This window comes from Natator depressus, chromosome 3, assembly GCF_965152275.1.
Source record: "Natator depressus isolate rNatDep1 chromosome 3, rNatDep2.hap1, whole genome shotgun sequence".
Lineage (NCBI taxonomy): Eukaryota > Metazoa > Chordata > Testudines > Cheloniidae > Natator > Natator depressus.
The window spans coordinates 20,012,647-20,034,906 of NC_134236.1; the positions used below are offsets into that span (position 1 = coordinate 20,012,647).

The window sequence follows — 22,260 nt, forward strand, 5'->3', positions numbered from 1 at the left end:
TGCAGCGGCAGTCAAAAAAGCGAACAGAATGTTGGGACTCATTAAGAAAGGGATAGATAATAAGACAGAAAAGATCATATTGTCTCTATATAAATCCATGGCACACCCACATCTTGAATATGTCGTGCAGATGGGGTCACCCCATCTCAAGAAAGATATATTGAAATTGGAAAAGGTTCGGCAAAGGGCAACAAAAATGATTGGGGGTATGAACAGCTTCCATATGAAGGGAGATTAATGACTGGGACTTTTCATCTTGGAAATGAGATGACTAAGGTGGGATATGATAGAGGTCTATAAAATCATGACTGGTGTGGAGAAAGTAAATAAGGAAGAACTAAGGGGTCACCAAATGAAATTAATAGACAGCCGGTTTAAAACAAACAGAAGGAAGTGTTTTTTCACGTAACACACAGTCAACCTGTGGAACTCCTTGCCAGAGGATGATGTGAAGACCAAGACTATAACAGGGTTCAAAGAAGAACGACATAAATTCATGGGCTAGGTCCATCAATGGCTATTAGCCAGGATGGGCAGGGATGGTGTCCCTAGCTCTGATTGCCAGAAGCTGAGAATCGGTGACAGGGAATGGATCACTTTTGATGGTTACCTGTTCTGGTCATTCCCTCTGGGGCACCTGGCACTGGCCACTGTCGGAAGACAAAATATTGGGCTAGATGGACCTTTGGTCTGACCCAGTGTGGCCATTCTTCTGAGGAAAAGAGAGAGATTTATAGGGGCTGGTGCACAGATTGCAAAGTTTGATTTTTCATGCTGGTTTTATATTCATTCACCTGGCATTATCAGCCCATGGTTGTTTTCTTTCTAGTCTTGTAGTCTGGGTCATTTGACATTCAAAATTCCATTCTAATTTTAATTTTCTTATAAAGAACCACACACATGCATGCACACAAAACCAAACCCCACCACTATCCATTGTAGTAAGTTCTGTTAAAAATCCAGCAGTATAGTTGAAAATATGTACAGGTTTTTCTGAGTATGTTTTGAAAATAAGACTAAACACCAACACCTTAACAATGCCCATTCCCTTTGCTGTGCCATAAAAAAAATATGGCTGTTTGTGCCACTAACAATAAGACGCTAGTGACATTACCCAGCAAGCCCAGCATACCAGGAATTAGTTCTGGATGAGGGCAGAATAATTATATGAGGAAGGCAGTTAGAGTTAAAATTCCTGGGGTGTGGGGGAGGCTAGTGCTGATTTGGGCAAGTGACAAGTGCTCCATGCCTCAGTTTACCCAAACCTACTGGCCAAATGCACAGGGATGTTATGACATATAATTATTGCTAGTAAATTGCTGTGACCCCAGTGTATGAAAGGCTTAGGCAGACCTGTCAGCTGGTCGCCTTTGCCTGGAATTGTGTCATATTGAATTGGATTAGTTTTGATGAAGGTATTATTTCTTTTCTCAGCCTTAGTAGTGTTCTACATTATTAGCAAGATGAAACCAAACAGCGAGACCTCTTTCTGAAGAGTGCCACCTTGGGGATGGGCAGGAAAGGGACAAACAGTAGCATGTAGATGGAGCTGTTGGATAGTGACTTGTGCCATGGGATGGGGTTGGGGTATGTGTCACTGTTAGATGGTTTGGAGGTGAACATGTCACTGGGGAAGGGGGAGGGCTCAAGGAAGAATGGATTGGACATGGATTAGGTTAACTACTTAGGAGCTGGAGGGGGCAGCTGGTCTGATTACTTTGTGGTATTCTGGAGCTTTCTGTAGGTAGTCCAAGGGGAGAAGTCTGGTGGTAAAGACTAAACCACAGAGTGCTTCATAAAGAGACATGCAGGTTCCCAGCAAGTTCTTCCAGTAATCCTGAGGCCCTGGGGATTTGGTGGTCAGGCATCTCCATGCAGATTTTCAAAAACACTCAGCATTGGCCTAACTCAGCTCGCACTGAAATCGGCAGTAAAACTCCCACAGACTTCAATAGGAGTAGAATTAGGCTGACACATTAGCTTCTCAAAGGTATTTAGTTGCCTGGCTCCCACTGAAATCTGGGGCTGAGTGCTTTTGAAAAATCCAACCCATGGTCAGTGGTCTCTTCTATGACCAGGACTGAGGGGTACTGAGCAGCACAGATTCTGTTTGATTAGTCTGGGAGCTGGAGAGCCAGAGCAAGTGGAAAGACTGTCCAGCAGCCTCAAAGAACCCCCTTTATATTCATTATAACCTGGACCTGTTTCTTTTTGAGCCCACAGGTCCCCACAGTGACACCAGTTCGGTTTGTAATTTTTAACAGTATTGTAACATGCCATAGGCATATTTTATTCAAGAAAAGAAATCATTAACAAACCGGAAGATCAGTAGTTTCTAGAAGAACTTTTATATTAGAAAAAATGCCCAGCTATGTTAACAGTGAAGGACAAGAAACAAGGCAGAAATGGTAAAGTATCAAGATTTTATTGTTTCCATATTTTTTTAAATTTTCAAATGAGACATTTGTTTAAAACAGCAGCGAGCAAGCACACACAAGTTGAGAAAAAAGTGGCAGCGCAGGTAACTCCGTTTGGCTAATGCCCTTTCATGTACGAGATGTACATTTGATTTCTGAGCACCTTTTGTTTGTCTTGGTTTGTGTACAGTAAGGCAGTGGTTTTTCCATAAGGAATATATATATATATATATATATATATATATATATTAATTATCATTGTGAATTTTAATCACATGCAAATTAAATAAAATGTACAACTCAAAAATGTTACAACGGGGGAAATTTTTCTCAAAGAAGCTTCTAATAGAAGACAAATATGGACACAACAACTTTAAAAAAGAGGGAAAGGAATAAACAACCTAAGGGCAGGCGCTATTGGCATGACAGCTCAAGCAGGGAAGATTGCGACTCCAGTGCGGCCTCCTCTTACCGTAGGGAAGGGGAAAAGAATGGATGATTATCAGCAGATGTCTTCGCCCGGCTCCCATGAAAGGCTTTACTCTAACCTGAGCAGCTCCACGTCGAAGATGAGGGTAGCATTGGGAGGGATGACTCCAGGATGGCCTGTGGCTCCGTACGCCATGTCGGGCGTACAGGTCAGCTTTGCTCTTTGTCCTAAGCTCATCTAGTGTTTGGGTGTTGGAGAGGGAGAGGGAGAAGGGGAAAGAATGTGTTAGGAGAAATACAATAGTCAAGTCACTAAGGGGCAGATTTGCAAAGTCAGTGAGAGTTTGGCCCCTAACTCACTTGATGCTTTTGTAAATCTCGCTAAGTGCCTATTTACATCTTTAGGCCCCAAATACCTGTGTCAATCTGGTCCCAACAATTTAGCCTCAGATCTCCTGGCTCCTAGTCCTGTTCTTTTACCATTGGATAACGGCCTCTCACTGGCAACATCTAATAATCCTCTAGTGCCAGTTTTGTAACCCAACGGGATACCCTTTTGCGCCAGTGTAGGTCCACATTGTTTCTTTATTAAGGCCTCCTGTGAGCTGCAGAGCTCTCACAAAATCTGCTGACTGCAATGGGAATTACGGACACCTGACAAGTCACAAGAGGCTCTCAACACCTAACAGGATCAAGGCTCTGGATTCAGAAAGGCCCCAACTCAGTAAGGCACGTAAGCATGTGCTCAAACTGACTGGGACGCATGTGAAGAAGAGCTTTGCTGAAGCCATCATGTGATTTCCAGAGTGCTTTGCATCTCCCATTTTCATTGACATCATTGTCTTCAATGTTCAGCCCATTAACCTCTCTCCCTGTTTCTCCATCTATCCAATGGGGATAATGCTACCAACCTCCCTCATAAGTGTGTTCCAAGGGTTAATGAGTTCATGTTCCCAAGGCACTTTGAGATCCTGAGATGGAAGGTGTTGTCAAAGTGTTCAGTAATTATAATTAAGTCCTAGTGTGACAATCCACTAGGCGGAGCTAGAGGGTAATTTGTTTCTAGGCAGATTATTGAAACGGATTTAGGCTACATAATTAATTTAGGGAAGGTAATCAGGGTGTTCTGGGAGGCTATAAATTGACTTATGTGGAATCACTGCCAGAGCTTTAGCTGAGTCGGCTTCTAACAGGGATAAATCTGTTCCCCTTTTTGACATTAAATGGTCTATCAAATTCATGCTATTTTTGGGACCCCCTCATGATTTTTCATACTAGTCCCAGGACTAAGCATATACACATCTCGTCTCTCTGTGCCAACATCTACATCACTAAACAAAAAGCATGGCACTTACAGAACATTTGCAAACCACCACGTTATTCACTCTGTGTGTTATATCCCTTCCCTCCAACCATTTGCTGATTTGTCTAGTTCAAGGGTTCTCAAACTTCATTGCGTCGTGACCCCCTTTCGACAATAAAAACCACTACATGACCCCAGGAGGGGGGACTGAAGCCTGAGCAAGCCCGAGCCCCAGGTGGGGAGGAGGGACAAAGCCAAAGCCCAAGGGCTTCAGTCCCAGGCAGGGGCCTGTAATCTGAGTCCCGATGCCCAGGACTAACGCCCTCAGCCTTCAGCTCCAGGCAGTGGTGCTCAGGCTTCAGCTTCAGCCCCAGGCCCCAGCAAGTGTAAGCCAGCCCTGGGGACCCCATTAACATGGGGTCGTGAACCACAGTTTGAGAACCGCTGGTCTAGTTAGTTCTTCAGGGACCATCGCTTATTCTATGTTTGTACAGAGCCTGGTACAGGGGGATGTTGGATCATATTAAAGAAGCTCTGTATTAAAATCACAAATGAGTTTGATTCCCCATAGTTTAAATTCCAGGGTATTACTAATTAAGAGGTCTCTTGGTTTTTGGTACTGTTTCTCTCCCTCTGTATGTGAAACTTGCAAGCTGCTAATTGCGTTAGTACATTCTAAGACAGAGTCTGTTCTCAAAGCAATTCACAGAGAGAGACTCAAAGCAATACTCTAACAACAGACACAGCACCCAGAGACTCCCCGCCCTTTTGTTGTATTAACAATTGTGATTAAAATAGAGATAGAGGATGTATGTGGATGGATGCTTGGTGTGGATAATAACTGAATGATCAGGGAGGTGCCAGCCTAAGAATCCAGTGTCCATCGGCTGAAGAAGGCGTCAAGTGGAAATAACCAGAGGACCCCCGGAGGGCAGACTGGAATCCACCCAACAGCCTCAAGAATGGGAGAACCAAAGAACAAGATAACATCTAGCAGCACGGAGCCGTCAGGAATGTGCCATCTGCTGATTGATTCAGCAACAGCATGATGAAGCAATTCCCACAGACTGGCCTAGGAAGAAATTCCTATAAAAAGAGACTCTAAAAAGTGAGAACTTTGGGGTCTGATTCTGCAAACCAACTTCCAGGAGCATCAGATGAGCATCTGACAAGGCCCTGCTCCCTCCTCATGTCCAGGCCACCTGGCCAGTGGCTTGGCATGAGCAACTCTAAGGCTGGTAACTATGATGACAACCTTGCAGAACCTCTGTGTGTGTGTGTGTGTGTTTGTATGAATGAATGAGTGAATAAAGATGAGATTGAATGGAATGTTACAGCTATAACTAACTGCTTACTATAATAACAACCTTGCAGAACCTGTGTGTGTGTGTGTGTGTGTTTGTATGAATGAATGAGTGAATAAAGATGAGATTGAATGGAATGTTACAGCTATAACTAACTGCTTACTATGATAACAACCTTGCAGAACCTGTGTGTGTGTGTGTGTGTGTTTGTATGAATGAATGAGTGAATAAAGATGAGATTGAATGGAATGTTACAGCTGTAACTAACTGCTTACTATGATTCTTTCTGTATTCACAATAAATGTGGTATTTTGCCTTTTTCCCTTTAATAAGATCCTGCTGGTTTTTAATTTATTGGTACAACATTTTGGTGGAGAATTGCGAAAGGGGGAATATTGGTAAAAAACCTCAGTTATTGTAAATATTGGTGTGCACACCGCCAGCTCTAGTGAGCTAGGCATTTCTATTAGGTTAACCAGACCTGCTGGCCTCCGAGAAGGTAGCAGGGGACCTGCTGGCCTCCGAGAAGGTAGCAGGAAAAACAGATTAAACCAGACCTGCTGGCCTCCGAGAAGGTAGCAGGGGACCTGCTGGCCTCCGAGAAGGTAGCAGGAAAAACAGATTAAACCAGACCTGCTGGCCTCCGAGAAGGTAGCAGGGGACCTGCTGGCCTCCGAGAAGGTAGCAGGAAAAACAGATTAAACCAGACCTGCTGGCCTCCGAGAAGGTAGCAGGGGACCTGCTGGCCTCCGAGAAGGTAGCAGGGAAGAACAGATTAAACTAGACCTGCTGGCCTCCGAGAAGGTAGCAGGGAAAACAGATTAAACCAGACCTGCTGGCCTCCGAGAAGGTAGCAGGGGACCTGCTGGCCTCCGAGAAGGTAGCAGGGAAGAACAGGTTAACCGGACCGGCTGGCCTCCGAGAAGGTAGCAGGGAGAAATAGGTTAACCAGACCTGCTGGCCTCCGGGAAGGTAGCAGGGGACCTGCTGGCCTCCGGGAAGGTAGCAGGGGAAAAACGCATAGATTAAGCTATGATTTCAGAATCTAGGCTGTGTCACTTGCTAAGTAATACCAGCAGTGACAAAGAGATTGAAATATCCATGTTAAGATGTTTAAAAGAAAACAGGGTAAGCCAGTACCAGAGGGAGGAATGGAGTCAGAAGGAACTCCAACCTCACCTTTTGTTAAAGAAATTACACCTTTTAAACAAAACCTTCAAAAATTTGGGCACAGTCCTTGGACTAAACAAGCCCTAGCTGATCTCTGCACTATTTCGGACCTAGAGGATAGATTGGCTCAGTATATCCTCATATACAAACCTTCTAGTGCTGCCAAAAGAGATGCAGCAGCAATTTGGTTGTTGTGGGAGGCATGTAAGGATTCTTCCCTCCGCTTGTCTTCATGTAAAGAGGAAAAGGCACAAACGGAAAAGGGAGCAGACAATTGGAAGGTGCTGGCTACAAATACCCAAAGCCAGCTGAAAATAGTGAAAGAGGCACTCCAGGAATACAAAAAGAGTGAAAAAGTTAACTCTGCAGAGGCTGGAGGGAGGCAGGTAAAGGGGGAGAAGGTCCTATGTATGGCACCCCCAGTCATAATTACAAAGAGAAAGAGTAAAAAAAAAAAAAGTTAACTCTGCAGAGGCTGGAGGGAATTAAGCAGCTAAACTTTGTGAAAATGTTAAAAAGGAAAAGTGTTAGAGAAAGAGCATTCTTGGTTTCTTTGCAGCCATTCTGAAAGAAAAATGGGCCCTTTTCCAAAGGAATGTCTGTAAATTAGCCAGGCAAAAATAAACTGATTAAAATCATTTGACTGGACAATTTAGTCAAATTTGCTAAAAGAACATAAGAGGGTTCTATTGGAACTTAGCTGCCTCAAATGTATAAAGGGAATGTAAGATGTAAAAAAACCAGAGCAGTGTGGAAGGGATGTTAAAGAAAATGTGTATGTATCTATCTCTGTGTGTGTAAATATGTAAAGTTCTAAGGACCAGTTGGTTTTGTTTTAAATAATGCCACTAAAAATCCATTTGACTCTTTAATTCAAAGTTGCAAAACTGACAGACCTTTTTGCTAGACACAGGTAATTAGTGTTGTTTGGCTTTGGGATTTGGCATTTAACCCTTAAAAGGTAACTCAATGCTTTACAAAATTTAAAATGTTTTTAAGTTGTGGCTGCAGCAGTGCAGTCAAAATCAGGAGAATATAAAAAAAAAAATTCTGGATTCTTTTTGTTTGTTTGTTTTTGTAACAAAATAGCAGATGAGAGTTGTAGTACAAAAAAAAAAAATTAAAGACAGTGCCCCTCTGAAGCAACAGCAGGGGTGAGGTGCACAAAACAAAAAGAAGCAATGTTAGAAACACTGAGTCTTAAAATGGCTCTGAGTAATCAGACTGTCACTTTGATAAAGGTACATGAAACCTCTGTAAGCAAAAAAAGAAATAGTGACACCTTATGTAAAAATGGATCTGGATAATGTTATAGAAGTTAAACTATGGAAGGAATGTGCATTTGCCCCAGAACATGTGCAGGGTATATTGTAGAAGGGGCAAAAGAAATGCAAACATACCATGCTACTTAATTAAAATGCTATTAGGGCTCCAAAGGGAGCCACAATAGGTTGGGTTTTCTTTTTCAGATTGCTGTGTGTTTTGGAAGCAGAAGTTAAAAGTAATCAAAACTCTGGTGAAAGTTGATGGTGTCCCTTTTAGTGAGCTGCTGATGGCTTTAAATCCAAAAGCAGGAAGCTTCTGTGAAAATGCAAATTACCTAAATGATAAAGGAAGGAAAGAATTAGCAGCACAAAGGAGCTGCAGATAAAGGACATACCTGGTCAGCAAACAAATTGTCTAAATAAAAGGCATGGGATAACAAGATAATTTTAATAAATTTAATGATAATAAGTATCCCTGTAACAATGTATAGTGTGTATGATTTTTGGAAAAACCCTTTAACGTCGTATGGTAATGATGCTTCTCAGTTATTACCTGTAAATAAAACTTAAAGCTTAACACAGCAGGAAAAACATTATTAACTTGGTCTGCAGTATAAGAAGGAAAACTCAGGGATTTAATGACTAAACAGTGGGATAATTTCCCCATAACCCTTAAAAGATAAAAGCCATTGAAACCTGGCCTGCCTATAGAACAAAAACAGGAAAATGTGGGGGCAATTCCTCTGTTTTGCCTGCAATCAGCAAGGGTATTTGTAAAAGAAATATTTTAAGCAATAATCTGCCACCCCAAAAGGGGTAGAAACATGTTCTTTTTGTCTTTCAGAAAATCAGGAAAAGCTAATGCCAGCTGAAAAGCAACCCAAAACCATGAATCTACTGTCACAATAGAAATTGTGTTTTGTGTTCTATGTTTTGTCTTGTGTTTTGTCTTGTTGCTAGCACTGTTGTGTGTTTAAAAAAAAAAAAAATACTGAAGACCTGCAGGAACTTAAAAATAAATTAAGCTTTCTGTCCCAGCTACAGGACAGCCTGATACAAAAACAAGTACATGCCAACGTAGACTTGGTCCAAATTGGTCTGGGTAACCTAAAAGCCCGATGGAATCTTTGGCAATGGCTTAATACTACCACATGGCTTATGCATAAGAAAAAAAAAATATTAGAAATAGGAAACCACACAGCCATAGCTATGGGATGCACTGAAATGCAGATACTTGCACTAGCTACTTTGGAACACGAAATGTTCTGGGTCATATTGGGAAATATTAAGGGTTTGATGCATTTGTTAAAACAAAGAAAGAGATCATTGTTTGACACTTATCAATATGAATGGATGCAATATGTTTCCAGTATTGTAAAACCAGACTTGTTAATGGGAGAAATTGTTGTCAAAATTGCACACCAACAGTCCCTGGAGGCAAAGGTATTGAAGGTTAGCCCACTCCCCATATTACACGTGGGATCCTTCTGGCTACCCTGGACCTCGAGCCAGTGGGCTGGGGAGGGAGGGAAGCTATTGGACACTAGAGGTTGTACCGAATGGACTCCTCAAAAGTGGGTGTGCCTCACCTTGCCTGTTGCCCCAGAACCTTGTAATAAAGATACATCACTAGGATCATGTATGTGGCATGAATTGGAATCACAAACTCAAATTGCCTCACAGTACCTTCTCTTGAATTGGCTACATAGAAAGTGACACTGACGATTATAAATCTTAGTGTCAAAAGGGGGATTATGTTGGATCATATTAAAGAAGTTCTGTATTAAAATCACAAATGAGTTTGATTCCCCATAGTTTAAATTCCAGGGTATTACTAATTAAGAGGTCTCTTGGTTTTTGGTACTGTTTCTCTCCCTCTGTATGTGAAACTTGCAAGCTGCTAATTGCGTTAGTACATTCTAAGACAGAGTCTGTTCTCAAAGCAATTCACAGAGAGAGACTCAAAGCAATACTCTAACAACAGACACAGCACCCAGAGACTCCCCGCCCTTTTGTTGTATTAACAATTGTGATTAAAATAGAGATAGAGGATGTATGTGGATGGATGCTTGGTGTGGATAATAACTGAATGATCAGGGAGGTGCCAGCCTAAGAATCCAGTGTCCATCGGCTGAAGAAGGCGTCAAGTGGAAATAACCAGAGGACCCCCGGAGGGCAGACTGGAATCCACCCAACAGCCTCAAGAATGGGAGAACCAAAGAACAAGATAACATCTAGCAGCACGGAGCCGTCAGGAATGTGCCATCTGCTGATTGATTCAGCAACAGCATGATGAAGCAATTCCCACAGACTGGCCTAGGAAGAAATTCCTATAAAAAGAGACTCTAAAAAGTGAGAACTTTGGGGTCTGATTCTGCAAACCAACTTCCAGGAGCATCAGATGAGCATCTGACAAGGCCCTGCTCCCTCCTCATGTCCAGGCCACCTGGCCAGTGGCTTGGCATGAGCAACTCTAAGGCTGGTAACTATGATGACAACCTTGCAGAACCTGTGTGTGTGTGTGTGTGTGTTTGTATGAATGAATGAGTGAATAAAGATGAGATTGAATGGAATGTTACAGCTATAACTAACTGCTTACTATGATAACAACCTTGCAGAACCTGTGTGTGTGTGTGTGTGTGTTTGTATGAATGAATGAGTGAATAAAGATGAGATTGAATGGAATGTTACAGCTGTAACTAACTGCTTACTATGATTCTTTCTGTATTCACAATAAATGTGGCATTTTGCCTTTTTCCCTTTAATAAGATCCTGCTGGTTTTTAATTTATTGGTACAACAGGGATCCTGATCTCATCTCTAGGTTCTACCATAATACAAATAATACATTTTACTACTATTAATAAGGAATGCAACTTGAATGGTGGGGAGGAACTGAACATTCTTAAAAATACTCTGGGATTCCTAGAATGAACTCGTACCCTCAAAGCATTTATGATTCAAGAGCTGGGCATAATGTGGTTAGGAACCGGATTCTTGTCCATTCATATCTGAAACAGCACAGCAGTAGGATTGTACTAGCATCTGGATTGTTTCTTATTTGCCCTTTTCCCCCACCTCGTTTTATGCATTAGTAACAAGCTCCAAGCAAAACCTTCATCCAGTCTGAGCTTTGGGACCCAAAAATGTGCAGTTGCAGTGACTTTGCACCCTGGCCTTGTTAGCTCTGTATATCAAACACAGCTCAGCTTCTCTCTTTGCATAGAGTAGCACTACAGCTAAGTGCCTATGGGAAATATGCATTATATTAAAATAGATGGCATTTGGGGTTTTATTGGGATGACACTGTAGCGAGGAGGCGTGGCCTCCCTCAGAGAGTGACAGGGAGAGACCACAACACACCCCCATGGTGGGCCGAACCAGGAGAGCCATGTCCGTCCTGCTGCAAGTGGAAGGGCGGGACAGAAGGGGAAGTGGGCTCAGATGCGTCCTGCCTGCTGCTGGAGCCTGCAGAGGAGCTGCCGGGGCTGCCTCCTGAGGACTGGCCAGAGCTCTCCAAGACGACAGATGCAGATACCCCCAAGGGGGGGAGAAGGAAGCAACCCAGGGAAACCAGGCAACAGTCTGGTTGGGAGCTGGCCTGATACAAGGTCAGCGTGTTGCGGGCGGATCCCCACTGGCCCAGTGGCAGACCACTGCGCCACTATTAGGGCCCTGAGCTGGAGTGTGGTAGAGTTGGGCGGGCCTGCGTCCCCCCTGCCACCCCACCCCTGGGGTGGCATTACTCCCCATCCTTAGACTAGGAGGCCTGCACTCCTCAGGCAACCCTGTCTGAGCCCCATAGACTGTTATTGATGTTCAGCCTTGAGTGAGCCCCTAGACTCTCTGGGTGCTCACCCTTACCTGAGCATCTAGACCCTACAGTGCTCACCCCTACTGGGTCTCATAGACTGCGCAGATTGCAGGCAAGAGCCCACTCATTGCTTTGCTGCCCCACCCTGACTGGGCCTGGGGCTCAAAGACTGCTGTACTGTTCTGCCCGTCCAGAGGACGGAGCGCTAGGTGAAGCTAACCCCCTTTGAGCACCTTTACAGGTATGCAACATCGAGGAGGCGTGGCCTCCTTCAGAGACTGACAGAGAGGGACGACCATGCAGTCTACAGACACTGAGGCCTTAATGATTTGAGGGCAGCCTCCTTTTCCTTGCCGTTGGTTTAACATTCATCACTGAACATTAAATTGTGCAGTCATGAGTGGAATGTCATAGGGACTTAACAGTGCAGTTCAGTATCCTATTCAGTGAGGGTCAAATTCAGTGGGAGGCATCAAATGCAGCAGGACGGGCCTTCTTCTGTGCAACTGCACGGATGCTGCTCCAAGACACACTACCATGCTGGATCATTGTAGGGGCTGGGTGGGTTGCACTGACAAGGTGGATCTATAAGCCAACCCTCCGCTGACCTTGTAGAGGGGGAGCTCAGGAGGTTGTGGATGCTGAGTGATTTACAGACAGGAGAGGATTCCATCCTCCACAGCCCACCTGGAGAAGCATGTGCAAAGCCTCGCCATCATGATCAACCCCCGAGTTCTGGCCATCACAATTAGGCTAATCAATGGAGGACTAAGAAATATTACATTAGTATGCATCCCACCATCAGAAAAACCATCCAGGATTATAGACTGTGATTTTGACTTGCCTACCCCGATGTTAAACCATCATTATTGTACTGAACATGCCGGCATGCACTCCAGCTAATTTGAAATTCAGCCAACATCATCCTTCTGTACCTGTGCAGCTCCTTCCTCAAATCCTTTAATGACTTCTTGTCTGCCGATCTTGAACCTGAAAGGCTTGTTTCGGTCTCTGGAGGAATCAAACTTCTTTCCATTCTGTAGCATTCCTGCCAAAACAACACAAATGATTTCAGTCCCAACTAAGCTTGAAGTTAAGTGCTGAGGGGATGGAGTGATGACTGATGTCTTGGTCAGATCAATCATATATTTCCTTTAAAAAAAAAAAGGCAAATCCAAGGTTTATAAGGCAAGAGAACCTCATGCAGAGGCATCACAGGTTCTAACAGGAAGTAACTGATTATAGAACTATATTGTAATGATTTGTATTGTGTAGCAGGTAGAAACCCCAACCAAGACGGGGGCCCCAGTTGTGCACTGTACAAACACACCTGCTTACAAGCTAAATAGCCAAGAGGACAAAGAGGGGGCAGGAAACAGAGGCACAGAGTGGGGAAGCCATTTGCCCAAGATCAGAGTGTGAATCTGTGGCAGATCTAAGATAAGAGCCCAGATCTCCTGTCGCCCAGTCCAATGACCTCATCCCTAGCGCGGGGGTTTTCAAATGTTGTCATAGTGAGCCTCCCTAAGCTATGAAACAAAAGCAATTGCACCTCCCCATAGCTTCCAAAGGCAACACAAGGAACCGAACGTCCTACACTCCACAGAATACGAGTAATAAAGTAGAAGGGCTTTGAGCAACAGAGCTATAATAAAGTCATAAAGCGCCTCCTGCATTAGCTCACAGTTCTGTTCAAAGCCCACACATAGCAGCAGCTAAATAACACTGCCCAGACATTGTGGGAATTCATATCACCAAACAATTACCAGTTGTGTCAGTAGCCACCACTCCTACCTTATCAGTGGAGGGAGTGAGCTTGTTTCCACAAAGTAGTAGCATTTGACACCTTGTCCCCATCCCCAGTTCTCACAGGCCCTGGGATGAGGAGATGGGCTCATGGGTGCTGGGCTCACAGGCAGGGAGTGGGGCCCTTCTTTAGTGCAGGTGCCCCACAGGTGGGGTCAGTGGAGTTCCAGGGCAGGGGGCAAAGCAGGGGAGTCAGAGCATGGCAATCACCAGTTCACCAGCACTGTGAGCTCCATGGAGGCCCGATGCAGCAGGATGTGGGTGCAAAGCCAGTAGCCAGGACTGGCCACCACTGTGGTGGTCCCCAGGGCTGGGGGAGCTGGGGCCAAGGTGGGACCGCCAGCAGCTGAGACCAGCGGTGGTCGAAAGGTTCTCTTTCTGGTACACCCAATTCGCCTAGCGCTGCTGCCCAGAGACAAGTGGCAGCTCAGTAGTGCAGGAGGTTGGGGAGCTAGAGCACAACATTCCAAGTGGCAGCCAGGGGTCCCATAGTGCAGCAGGTATCAGTCAGACGTGAGTGCCATCCTGCATTTCAGGTGCTCGAACGACACTCCAGACCACTATGGCAGCACTACTCCTGGACCAAAAGACAGGCAATTGATACCTCTGCTGGCACACACTCACACTTCACACTTCGTGCTTTATGGCACGCCCCATAGCAGGAAAACTTCTGTCCTAAACCACACAGCCTGTCCATTGAAGTACCTTGTTGATGTTAGATGTCTGATTTAAACCTGAATGTGAGGCACTTACTGTCACAGTTCAGGGTAACTGCAGCTGTATTCCCACTTTGTGGTCCCTCAAGGTCACCCACTCTAGGCTCCCAGCTCTTCAGCTGTCACCTGTCTGGAGGAGAGACTTGTCCCTCCTGACTGGGAGCTTTTCCAGGCTGCGCAGTTCCCTGCCTACACTGTAATAACACCAGCAAGTCAGACTGCCAAACAGGCAAGCCTCAACGCTTTGCTCTCTCTTCTAAGGCTATGAGCCATGCCATCACCAGCAGTTATGAATTACCACACAGCTCTTTCTAAGCAAGCCCATTTATTCTTAAGGTGAACCTTACAGAGAAAACAAACATATAAAAAACAATACAAGTTCCTACGTACATGCTAACAGCTTACCAAAGGTCACCCACCAGTCTTATGGAGCCTCAGTAGGCCAAAGCCCTGCCAATCTTTCCCAGGAAGGAACAGGGCCCCCCTTCGACAGAAAGTCCTGTCTGTTTGCTAGATAAGAAAGAAGGCCCTGAGTCAGTTTAAACTCAGGCTATTTATCCAAAAGCCCTTTCTTTGTCTGTTGGCCTCTGGAGAATCCAGTTTGAAATAATATATGTGTACCTCTCCATTGGATGGTACTTCTCTGGAGGTGCTACAACCTGAGTGAATTTTCCTAATCACACCCCAACCCTGCCCCATTGTTCTTAGTTCCTGGAGGAGCTGAGGTCATCCTCTCCCATGGTATTACATACAATCCCTGGCCCACAATGATACATAAACTTAATACAGCAAGATCTCCCCAAAGATATTGCAGGAAATTGCCACATCTGTCCTGAAAGTTACTAACACACCATCTCCTCCAGTCACAGATTTCATGTTGGAAAATAAGACATGATATCACTGGCACCAACGGGATAAGAGCACACAGGACTTCATGGTGCCTCACTTAAGGGTGCCAACTCTCCAGGATTGGCCTGGAGTCTCCAGGAGTTAAAGATTAATCTTTAATTAAAGATTATGTCATGTGATGAAATCTCCAGGAATACATCCAACCAAAACTGGCAACCCTAGCCTCACTTCAGCACAAATACCTACAGTTTCCAGTGCAGAAGGGTGAAATAGATCACCGCTTTTACGTAAGGCCCTAATAGCCTGGTCAAGGGTGGACAGAGACATTAAGGGTATGTCTACACTGCATTGTAAATCCAGGTCAGTGGGACTTGGGCTTGTGGACTCAGTGTTTCCAAACCCACACTTGAGCATCCACATTTCATTGTAAACCTGGGCTTACAATTGCTGGACCCAGGTCTCACAGCCATGCTAACACGTCCATACTGCACTGTGCAGACCTTATGACTTGGGTCTGCAGCTTGACCCAACTGTAACTGCAACTATACTGTAAAATGACAGGGTCTAGACCCAAGTCACAGCAGGACTCAGGCTCTGGCCCAGTCTGCTAGCAGGTTCCTAGGACCCAGGTCATGAGTGCTTGCTGACCTGAGTCAGACTGATTTGTGCGTGGACAGAAGGAAGGCTTCGGCTCAGACCTGAGTCAGAGGGGTTAGTGTACAGTGCAGACATACCCTGAGGGTACGTTTATACTCCAATAAAAAAAGAGAGCACCGAGTCTCAGAGACCAGGTCAGCTGACTTGGGCTTGCAGGGCTCAGGCTGTGGGACCATAAAATTGCAGTGCAGACATTCTGCTTCAAGCTGGAGCCTGGTCTCTGAGACCTCCTCTTCTCCCACCCCATCTGTCTTGCAGGGTTTCAGAACTTGGGCTCCAGCCTGAGCCCGAACATCTACACTGCAATTTTATAGCCCCGGAGCCCAAGCCCTGCGAGTCCAAATCAGCTGACCTGGGCCAGCTGCAGCCATGTCGCGGGTCTTTTATTGCAGCGCAGACATACCCAAGTGACCTCCCTAAGCCTACCCAGTGGGTCACAGGCAGAGTGTGATTTAAAACTCAGGACTTCCTGATTTGCCTCCCAAACTTATTCCTCTAGATCATTCTGCCTCAGGTCCTTCAGACTGTCTGTTTGGGGACCTGTTCAGACATCACTTATTGCACAGTAATGTGCATACTGACAGATCTCTATAAATAATACGCGATAAATGTTAACTCCAGCCTCTGTGTAACCCTGCCAAGGGTTTATTAACAAAGTATACACAATATCATCAGCATTTTATGGTCAGAGGTGTCATCCTGCTGGATGACTGCACATAAGTACATCCTCACCCCCTCTCTTTGTCATTGGCTCCAACGTCCCCAAGTGCGCCTTAGTCAGAGCCCGTTATTTTTCCAGATTGTTACAAAATCTACCCTCTTTTTTAAAAATATGGGTTATACGGATCAAAGGTGAAAATCTGTTAAACTGTGTATAATTTATCCTTCCCAGCAGCTAGGAACAAGTCTGCTTTCACACAGACTAGTGTTTCCCAATCTTGTTTTCAATGTAAACGGTGCTTTGTGTGCTCCAGTACAAACACCAGCAGTGTTATAAATATCCCCCTGCCAGTAAACTCTCAGACTACGTGCTGAAATACTGCCAGCTGAGACAATCTCCTTATGCCATTTTGACCAGGTTTAACTCAATCCCTGTTGCTGTTGGTAAATGGCCAGATCTTCAGCTTGTGTAAACGGGCTCAGCTCCACTGACTTCAGCAGATTTACACCAGCTAAGGAACTGGCTTAAAGTCATCTAAAATTAAAGTGAACCAAGCCCTAGAGAGTATTCTGTAGGGAGCGATCCTGCAAGGAGATGGAATTGTGTGGGACTCTGATCAAAGCAGGGGACTGAGAGTCTTAATGACATGGTTCTGCCACCAACTACCTGTGGGACCTTGATCAAGTAACCAAACCTCAGTTTACCCTTCTATAAAACGGGGATTACTGACTTGACCAACGTCAGACAGTGAATTGGTGGCACGACCAGGAATAACAGTATTAATTATGAGGTTTACCCTAACTCAGGGGTCTAGGGATGCTTAATTGAGTAATGCTTCTAAAGTGCCTTGAGAACTTCAGTTGAAAGAGGCTGTAGCAGCACTGATTGTTGTTATAAATAGGTCTTCTCCAGCTGTAACTTTTGATTCTATGATCTTATCAAACTAACCCGGGGAAAAGTGGCAGCTGCTATCTTGACACCTGGGACCCCGGCACAGCTCTGCAGGACATTAGACAGGAGGCTCTCTGAAGAACAACAGTAATTTTAAAACGCTTCTTTCTGTTTTCATGTTCTTAACAAGCCACACAGATTCTTCTAAACTAACCATGAGATCACAAGCAAAGAGAATGAAAAATAAACATTTTAGGGGCAAAGTGTTGGGTAGTTTGGGTCCCAAATTTAAGGAGGGGCAAATTTGTAAAGGGGCTTCCATCCAGCCTCGGTAATTCCCTTTGGAGATTCATAAAATCTAGAGATAGAAAAGACTTGTTGGATCACCCAGTCCCAGATAATACAGGGCTGTTCCCTATAGTCCATTCGCCAGTGTTTTGACTAGCCTAAAGATCCCAAGCAATAGAGCTTCCATCACTTCCTAGGAGGACTTTTCCACATACGACTACATCTCAGTTAGGAAATTTGCCCTCCGGTTGTGCACACAAATGGGGCTCATATTTGTAATGATATCATCTGTGCACATATGTCAGAGTGCTCAAAAATAGTACATGCAAGAGACCGTGTGGCCAAAACTGCACGGGTACAAACCAAGACAATTTTTGAAACTTTGGCTCACTATGAAGAGAAATGTTTGCTTGAGAACATTTTATTTGAAATTGATTTTTTTATCTTGACCATGTCCCTTTAATGTGGAAGTGTTTGAATCCAAAAGAAAAAGGAGAATTACAAAATTTACTATAAAACCATCTTTAAAAAAATTAAAGAATAATCAAAATATATAATATAAATAACTTTACCATGTTTCAGTGTTTCCTACAGGTTACTGAAAATCAAAGGCAAGACATGTTTAATTATCAGAGGTGTAATGTGAATTAGTAAAGACTCAGTCTACAAAAAAAAAAGAAAAGGAGTACTTGTGGCACCTTAGAGACTAACCAGTTTATTTGAGCATGAGCTTTTCATGCTCAAATAAACTGGTTAGTCTCTAAGGTGCCACAAGTACTCCTTTTCTTTTTTCTTTTTACGAATACAGACTAACACGGCTGTTACTCTGAAATCAGTCTACAAAATCCCTCTGATCACATTTAAGGACAAACATTGTGACCCACACTGGATCGGAAGTAATAGGTGTTATGTGTACATGAGACCCCAACACCTATTTTCAGGAGCTCTTTAAATCCAAAGTTGAGCTGTGATTGACATAACATAGAGGTGACCCTGCATTGTTTAGCCAGATAAAGCTCCATTGACTTCAATAGAAATAAAACGTGAACAATCTGTACCATCTTTCAAAGCAAAACTAGATACTATCATCCTTAGCATCATTTGAAACAAAGGGCATTTGTATGGGAATTCAATTTAGACACTATCAATGGAAGTAATAGCAGGTACAAACAACAAAGACAAAATCACAGCAAATATCTTGGTGGCATAAGAGGGGAAAACAGAAACAAACACATGTTGCGAGTGACCTCAACAGGAACAACGGGAAGGCACTGCACAAACAACTGGAACAACACAGCAATAGGAAGACTTCAGGCTCCTAAACAAACAATTTATGGATGGTGACATTAAATGAAAATATGGAGGGATGGGAAAATTCTGCATCACTCCCAGGACTGGTTATGGACCAGAGAGTCTTTCACTGATAGGTCACTAGTTTTTATCACCCCAGATTAGTAGAGACTGAAAGTGATTACCATTTGAAGGTTGTCTGGTGTCCTGTATGAAGCAAGTTGGTGATCTCAGTTCCCAAGCGTTCACATGATAAAGGTCACCACACTGTCAGCACTCTTGTCAGTCATCTCATTAGAGAAGCTAAGGATTGAGACTGATCTACCCTTTCATCCCTGGAGGTCTTCTGGGACGGGGGGAGGTACGCTGTGCAGGAAAGCTTGCATTGCCACTGCATGTGCTATACCTATTCTATAGACAAATAGAGGGCTTCAGTCTCCAAGCCAGTACTATTTATGAGCAATAAATGAAGTTAAGAGATTCATTATGATTGTTGTTCACTGATTAGACTGAATTAAAATATTTTCTGTGGAAGTTACTCTCCAAAGTAAAGAACAGCAAAATCTCGAGAAAGATCAACATACTTGTCTACCTGGTTCCCATGAAATCACTATGTACTGTAAATGAAGAGAATATTTCAGTGTACATGTTCTTTCAGAGAACATGGTCCAAGAACATCTTGTCTGTTTCTCTCACTTTAAAGCCCCTCCCTCCCAAAGCAATAAGCACCACTATATAACAAACAATATCGTTATCACCAGACTTGACACATACCATCTGTTGCATCATCGATAACTGCTTACAACTTTATCTTCATCTGCCTTAGACAGAGGTTGTTAACATGTGACCCAATGGAGCTCGCTCCTTATCATGGGCGCTCTCTGTATCCAAACACAATTGCTGTGAAGAGCTCTCCTACAAGTCCCTGTCCCTAAGGCTCCTAGTAATCCATCGATTCCTAGTAAATTTGCCTATCACAGCTTGTGATATGAGTGCTGTGCCTTGAGGTGATGGGGTCTGAGAGTTTAGAGACTGTCTCTGATACTAGGGAAGTGTGTTGAGTTCATCCCTCCATTGCAGGTGTCTGCATTGTATCCTTTACTGATGTAGCTTGACCAGGGTCAGAGATGCCTTCTGCTTTCTGCCTTCATGCTTGACATGGCATGAATGGGGCTCTTAATATATTTATCTACTATTTTTCCTGGTAGCCAGCCTAGTGAGGTTTCCAGGCAGACTGTATCTCTGAGCTGGAAGACAGGTAGGAGTATGGTTGTCTGCTCATTGTGTTTTTTCCACCTGTTTTGCAAATAGCTTTCTTTGAGGTGTTAGGGTCCAGTGACATACATAATGAGGGAAGATTTGTTCTCAGCATCAGGGCTGTGCTCGGGAGCACTCCATTCCACACTTGAAAAGAGCTGAGTGTGGAACTTTACCTGATGCAGTCATTCTGTTAAACACCGATTTCTTCATTCGAATGGTTCTCTCTGCCATGCCATGCAGAGATCTTGGATTGGAATGTGAGTGGAAGTCTGCAAGATCTTGCAACATGACCCATTTCTTTGCTTACAAATGGAATGTGATCATTCAGTAACTCCTTGGAATACCTGGAGTTATAAATATGACAACCGCTGCGCGTGTTACATCATTAATGTCATCACAAATGTTTGCTGAAGGCAAAGATACCTGCAACTATTTTGTGCACTGATGTCTTAGGAATCTAGTGAGGCCATAATGATTCAGATTGGCTGCCCTGTGTTCTTAACATACATTGCATACTTCGGTAAGTACCATTATGTGTTGGGCCACTCTCAGGCAGTACATTATCTGACTGGCTTGTGAATCTGTTCCTTGCATGCCCGACCCTGCTGTGCTTCATATAAAAGCTATTGCCTCATGTTTTTGAGGAATACTTATTCTGTCACCTGATATTAATAGCCCTGACTGTGAGGCAATCTTGTGTTTCAAAGCCCAATATGGCTTTAGTTTAGGACTGACTCGTCTGCTCCTTCCATGGCCAACCATTGTATACAGGTTTTTCCAAGGCTTGCAGATGAGTGTCTTTTAATGTGTCTTGTGATCTATGTAGCATCCCCATACTGAATATCAAAGTGACATCAGTATCATAAACAGCTTTCTCTTCAAAGAGTTCAGAATCTGATTCTGTAGATTGCTGGCTACAGCCTTAGATTGTGTGTTCTGAAATCAGCATTTCTTTACCAATCGTGTGTATAACTTTCAGACCATCTCTCTGTAGTTGAAGTAGCATGTGCTATTACCTTGCAGGAATTTCAAGGGGTTTCCCAAGGGGTTTAAAGAATATGGTCTCAAGTGATTTATGATGGTCTGAAGTAAATGAAATTCAATAAGGACAAATGCAAAGTACTCCACTTAGGGAGGAACAATCAGTTGCACACATACAAAATGGGAAATGACTGCCTAGGAAGGAGTGCTGAGGAAAGGGATCTGGGGGTTATATGGACCACAAGCTAAATATGAGTCAACAGTGTAACACTGTTGCAAAAAAAGCAAACATCACTCTGGGATGTACTAGCAGGAGTGTTCTAAGCAAGATACGAGAAGTAATTCTTCTGCTCTGCTCCGTGCAGATTAGGCCGCAACTGGAGTATTTCAGGAAATGGACAAATTGGAGAAAGTCCAGAGAAGAACAACAAAAATGATTAAAGGTCTAGAAAACATGACCTATGAGGGAAAATTGAAAAAAATGGGTTTGTTTAGTCTGGAAAAGAGAGGACTGAGAGGGGACATGATAACAGTTTTCAAGTACATAAAAGGTTGTTACAAGGAGGAGAGAGAAAAATTGTTCTTCTTAACCTCTGTGGGTAGAACAAGAAGCAATGGGCTAAAATTGCAGCAAGGGAAGTTTAGGTTAGGTTCCTAACTGTCTGGGTGGGTAAGCACTGGAATAAATTGCCTAGGGAGGTTGTGGAATCTCCATTATTGGAGATCAAATTTAAGAGCAGGTTAGACAAACACCTGTCAAAGATGGTCTAGATAATACTTAGTCCTGCCATGAGTGCAGGGGACTGGACAGATGATCTCTCAATGTCCCTTCCAGTCCTACGATTCTATGATCAGACTGCACTTGGATTTCAGCACTGTCACAGGGTGACACTGGCCCTTTAAGAAGGAACAAGGTTAGTGCCTCTGTGAGTGATCAGCTGATCCCAGTTGAGCTTTAAAATAGGGCACCTGGGCTTAGAGCCAGAGAGACCAGGTGAGGGGGAGCCTGGGTGAATCAGGAAAAGGCAGTGAGAGTAGACATAGGGCTCTCACTACCTGCTCCCTGGGAATAGGTAGCCCAGTTGAGTAAGGTCTGCCTGAGTCCCCTGGGAGGAGCAGTAGAAGGGACCTGAGAACTAAAGAGGGGAAACTCCTAAGAG

The 22,260-nt window shown here is 44.0% G+C and overlaps 1 protein-coding gene across 1 annotated transcript in view; it reads right to left on the bottom strand.

Annotated features, from left to right (window-relative positions):
- Positions 1-2,706: 2,706 nt before the first annotated feature.
- The window catches only part of FKBP1B (FKBP prolyl isomerase 1B), a 51,538-nt gene continuing 31,984 nt past the window's right edge, over positions 2,707-22,260 (bottom strand). The window contains exons 3-4 of the mRNA XM_074947511.1: positions 12,637-12,749; positions 2,707-3,084 (exon numbers count right to left, since the gene is read on the bottom strand). Of these exons, the coding sequence (XP_074803612.1) occupies positions 2,956-3,084; positions 12,637-12,749 (242 nt within the window). The 3' untranslated portion in view covers positions 2,707-2,955. The remainder of the gene's footprint in view (positions 3,085-12,636; positions 12,750-22,260) is intronic.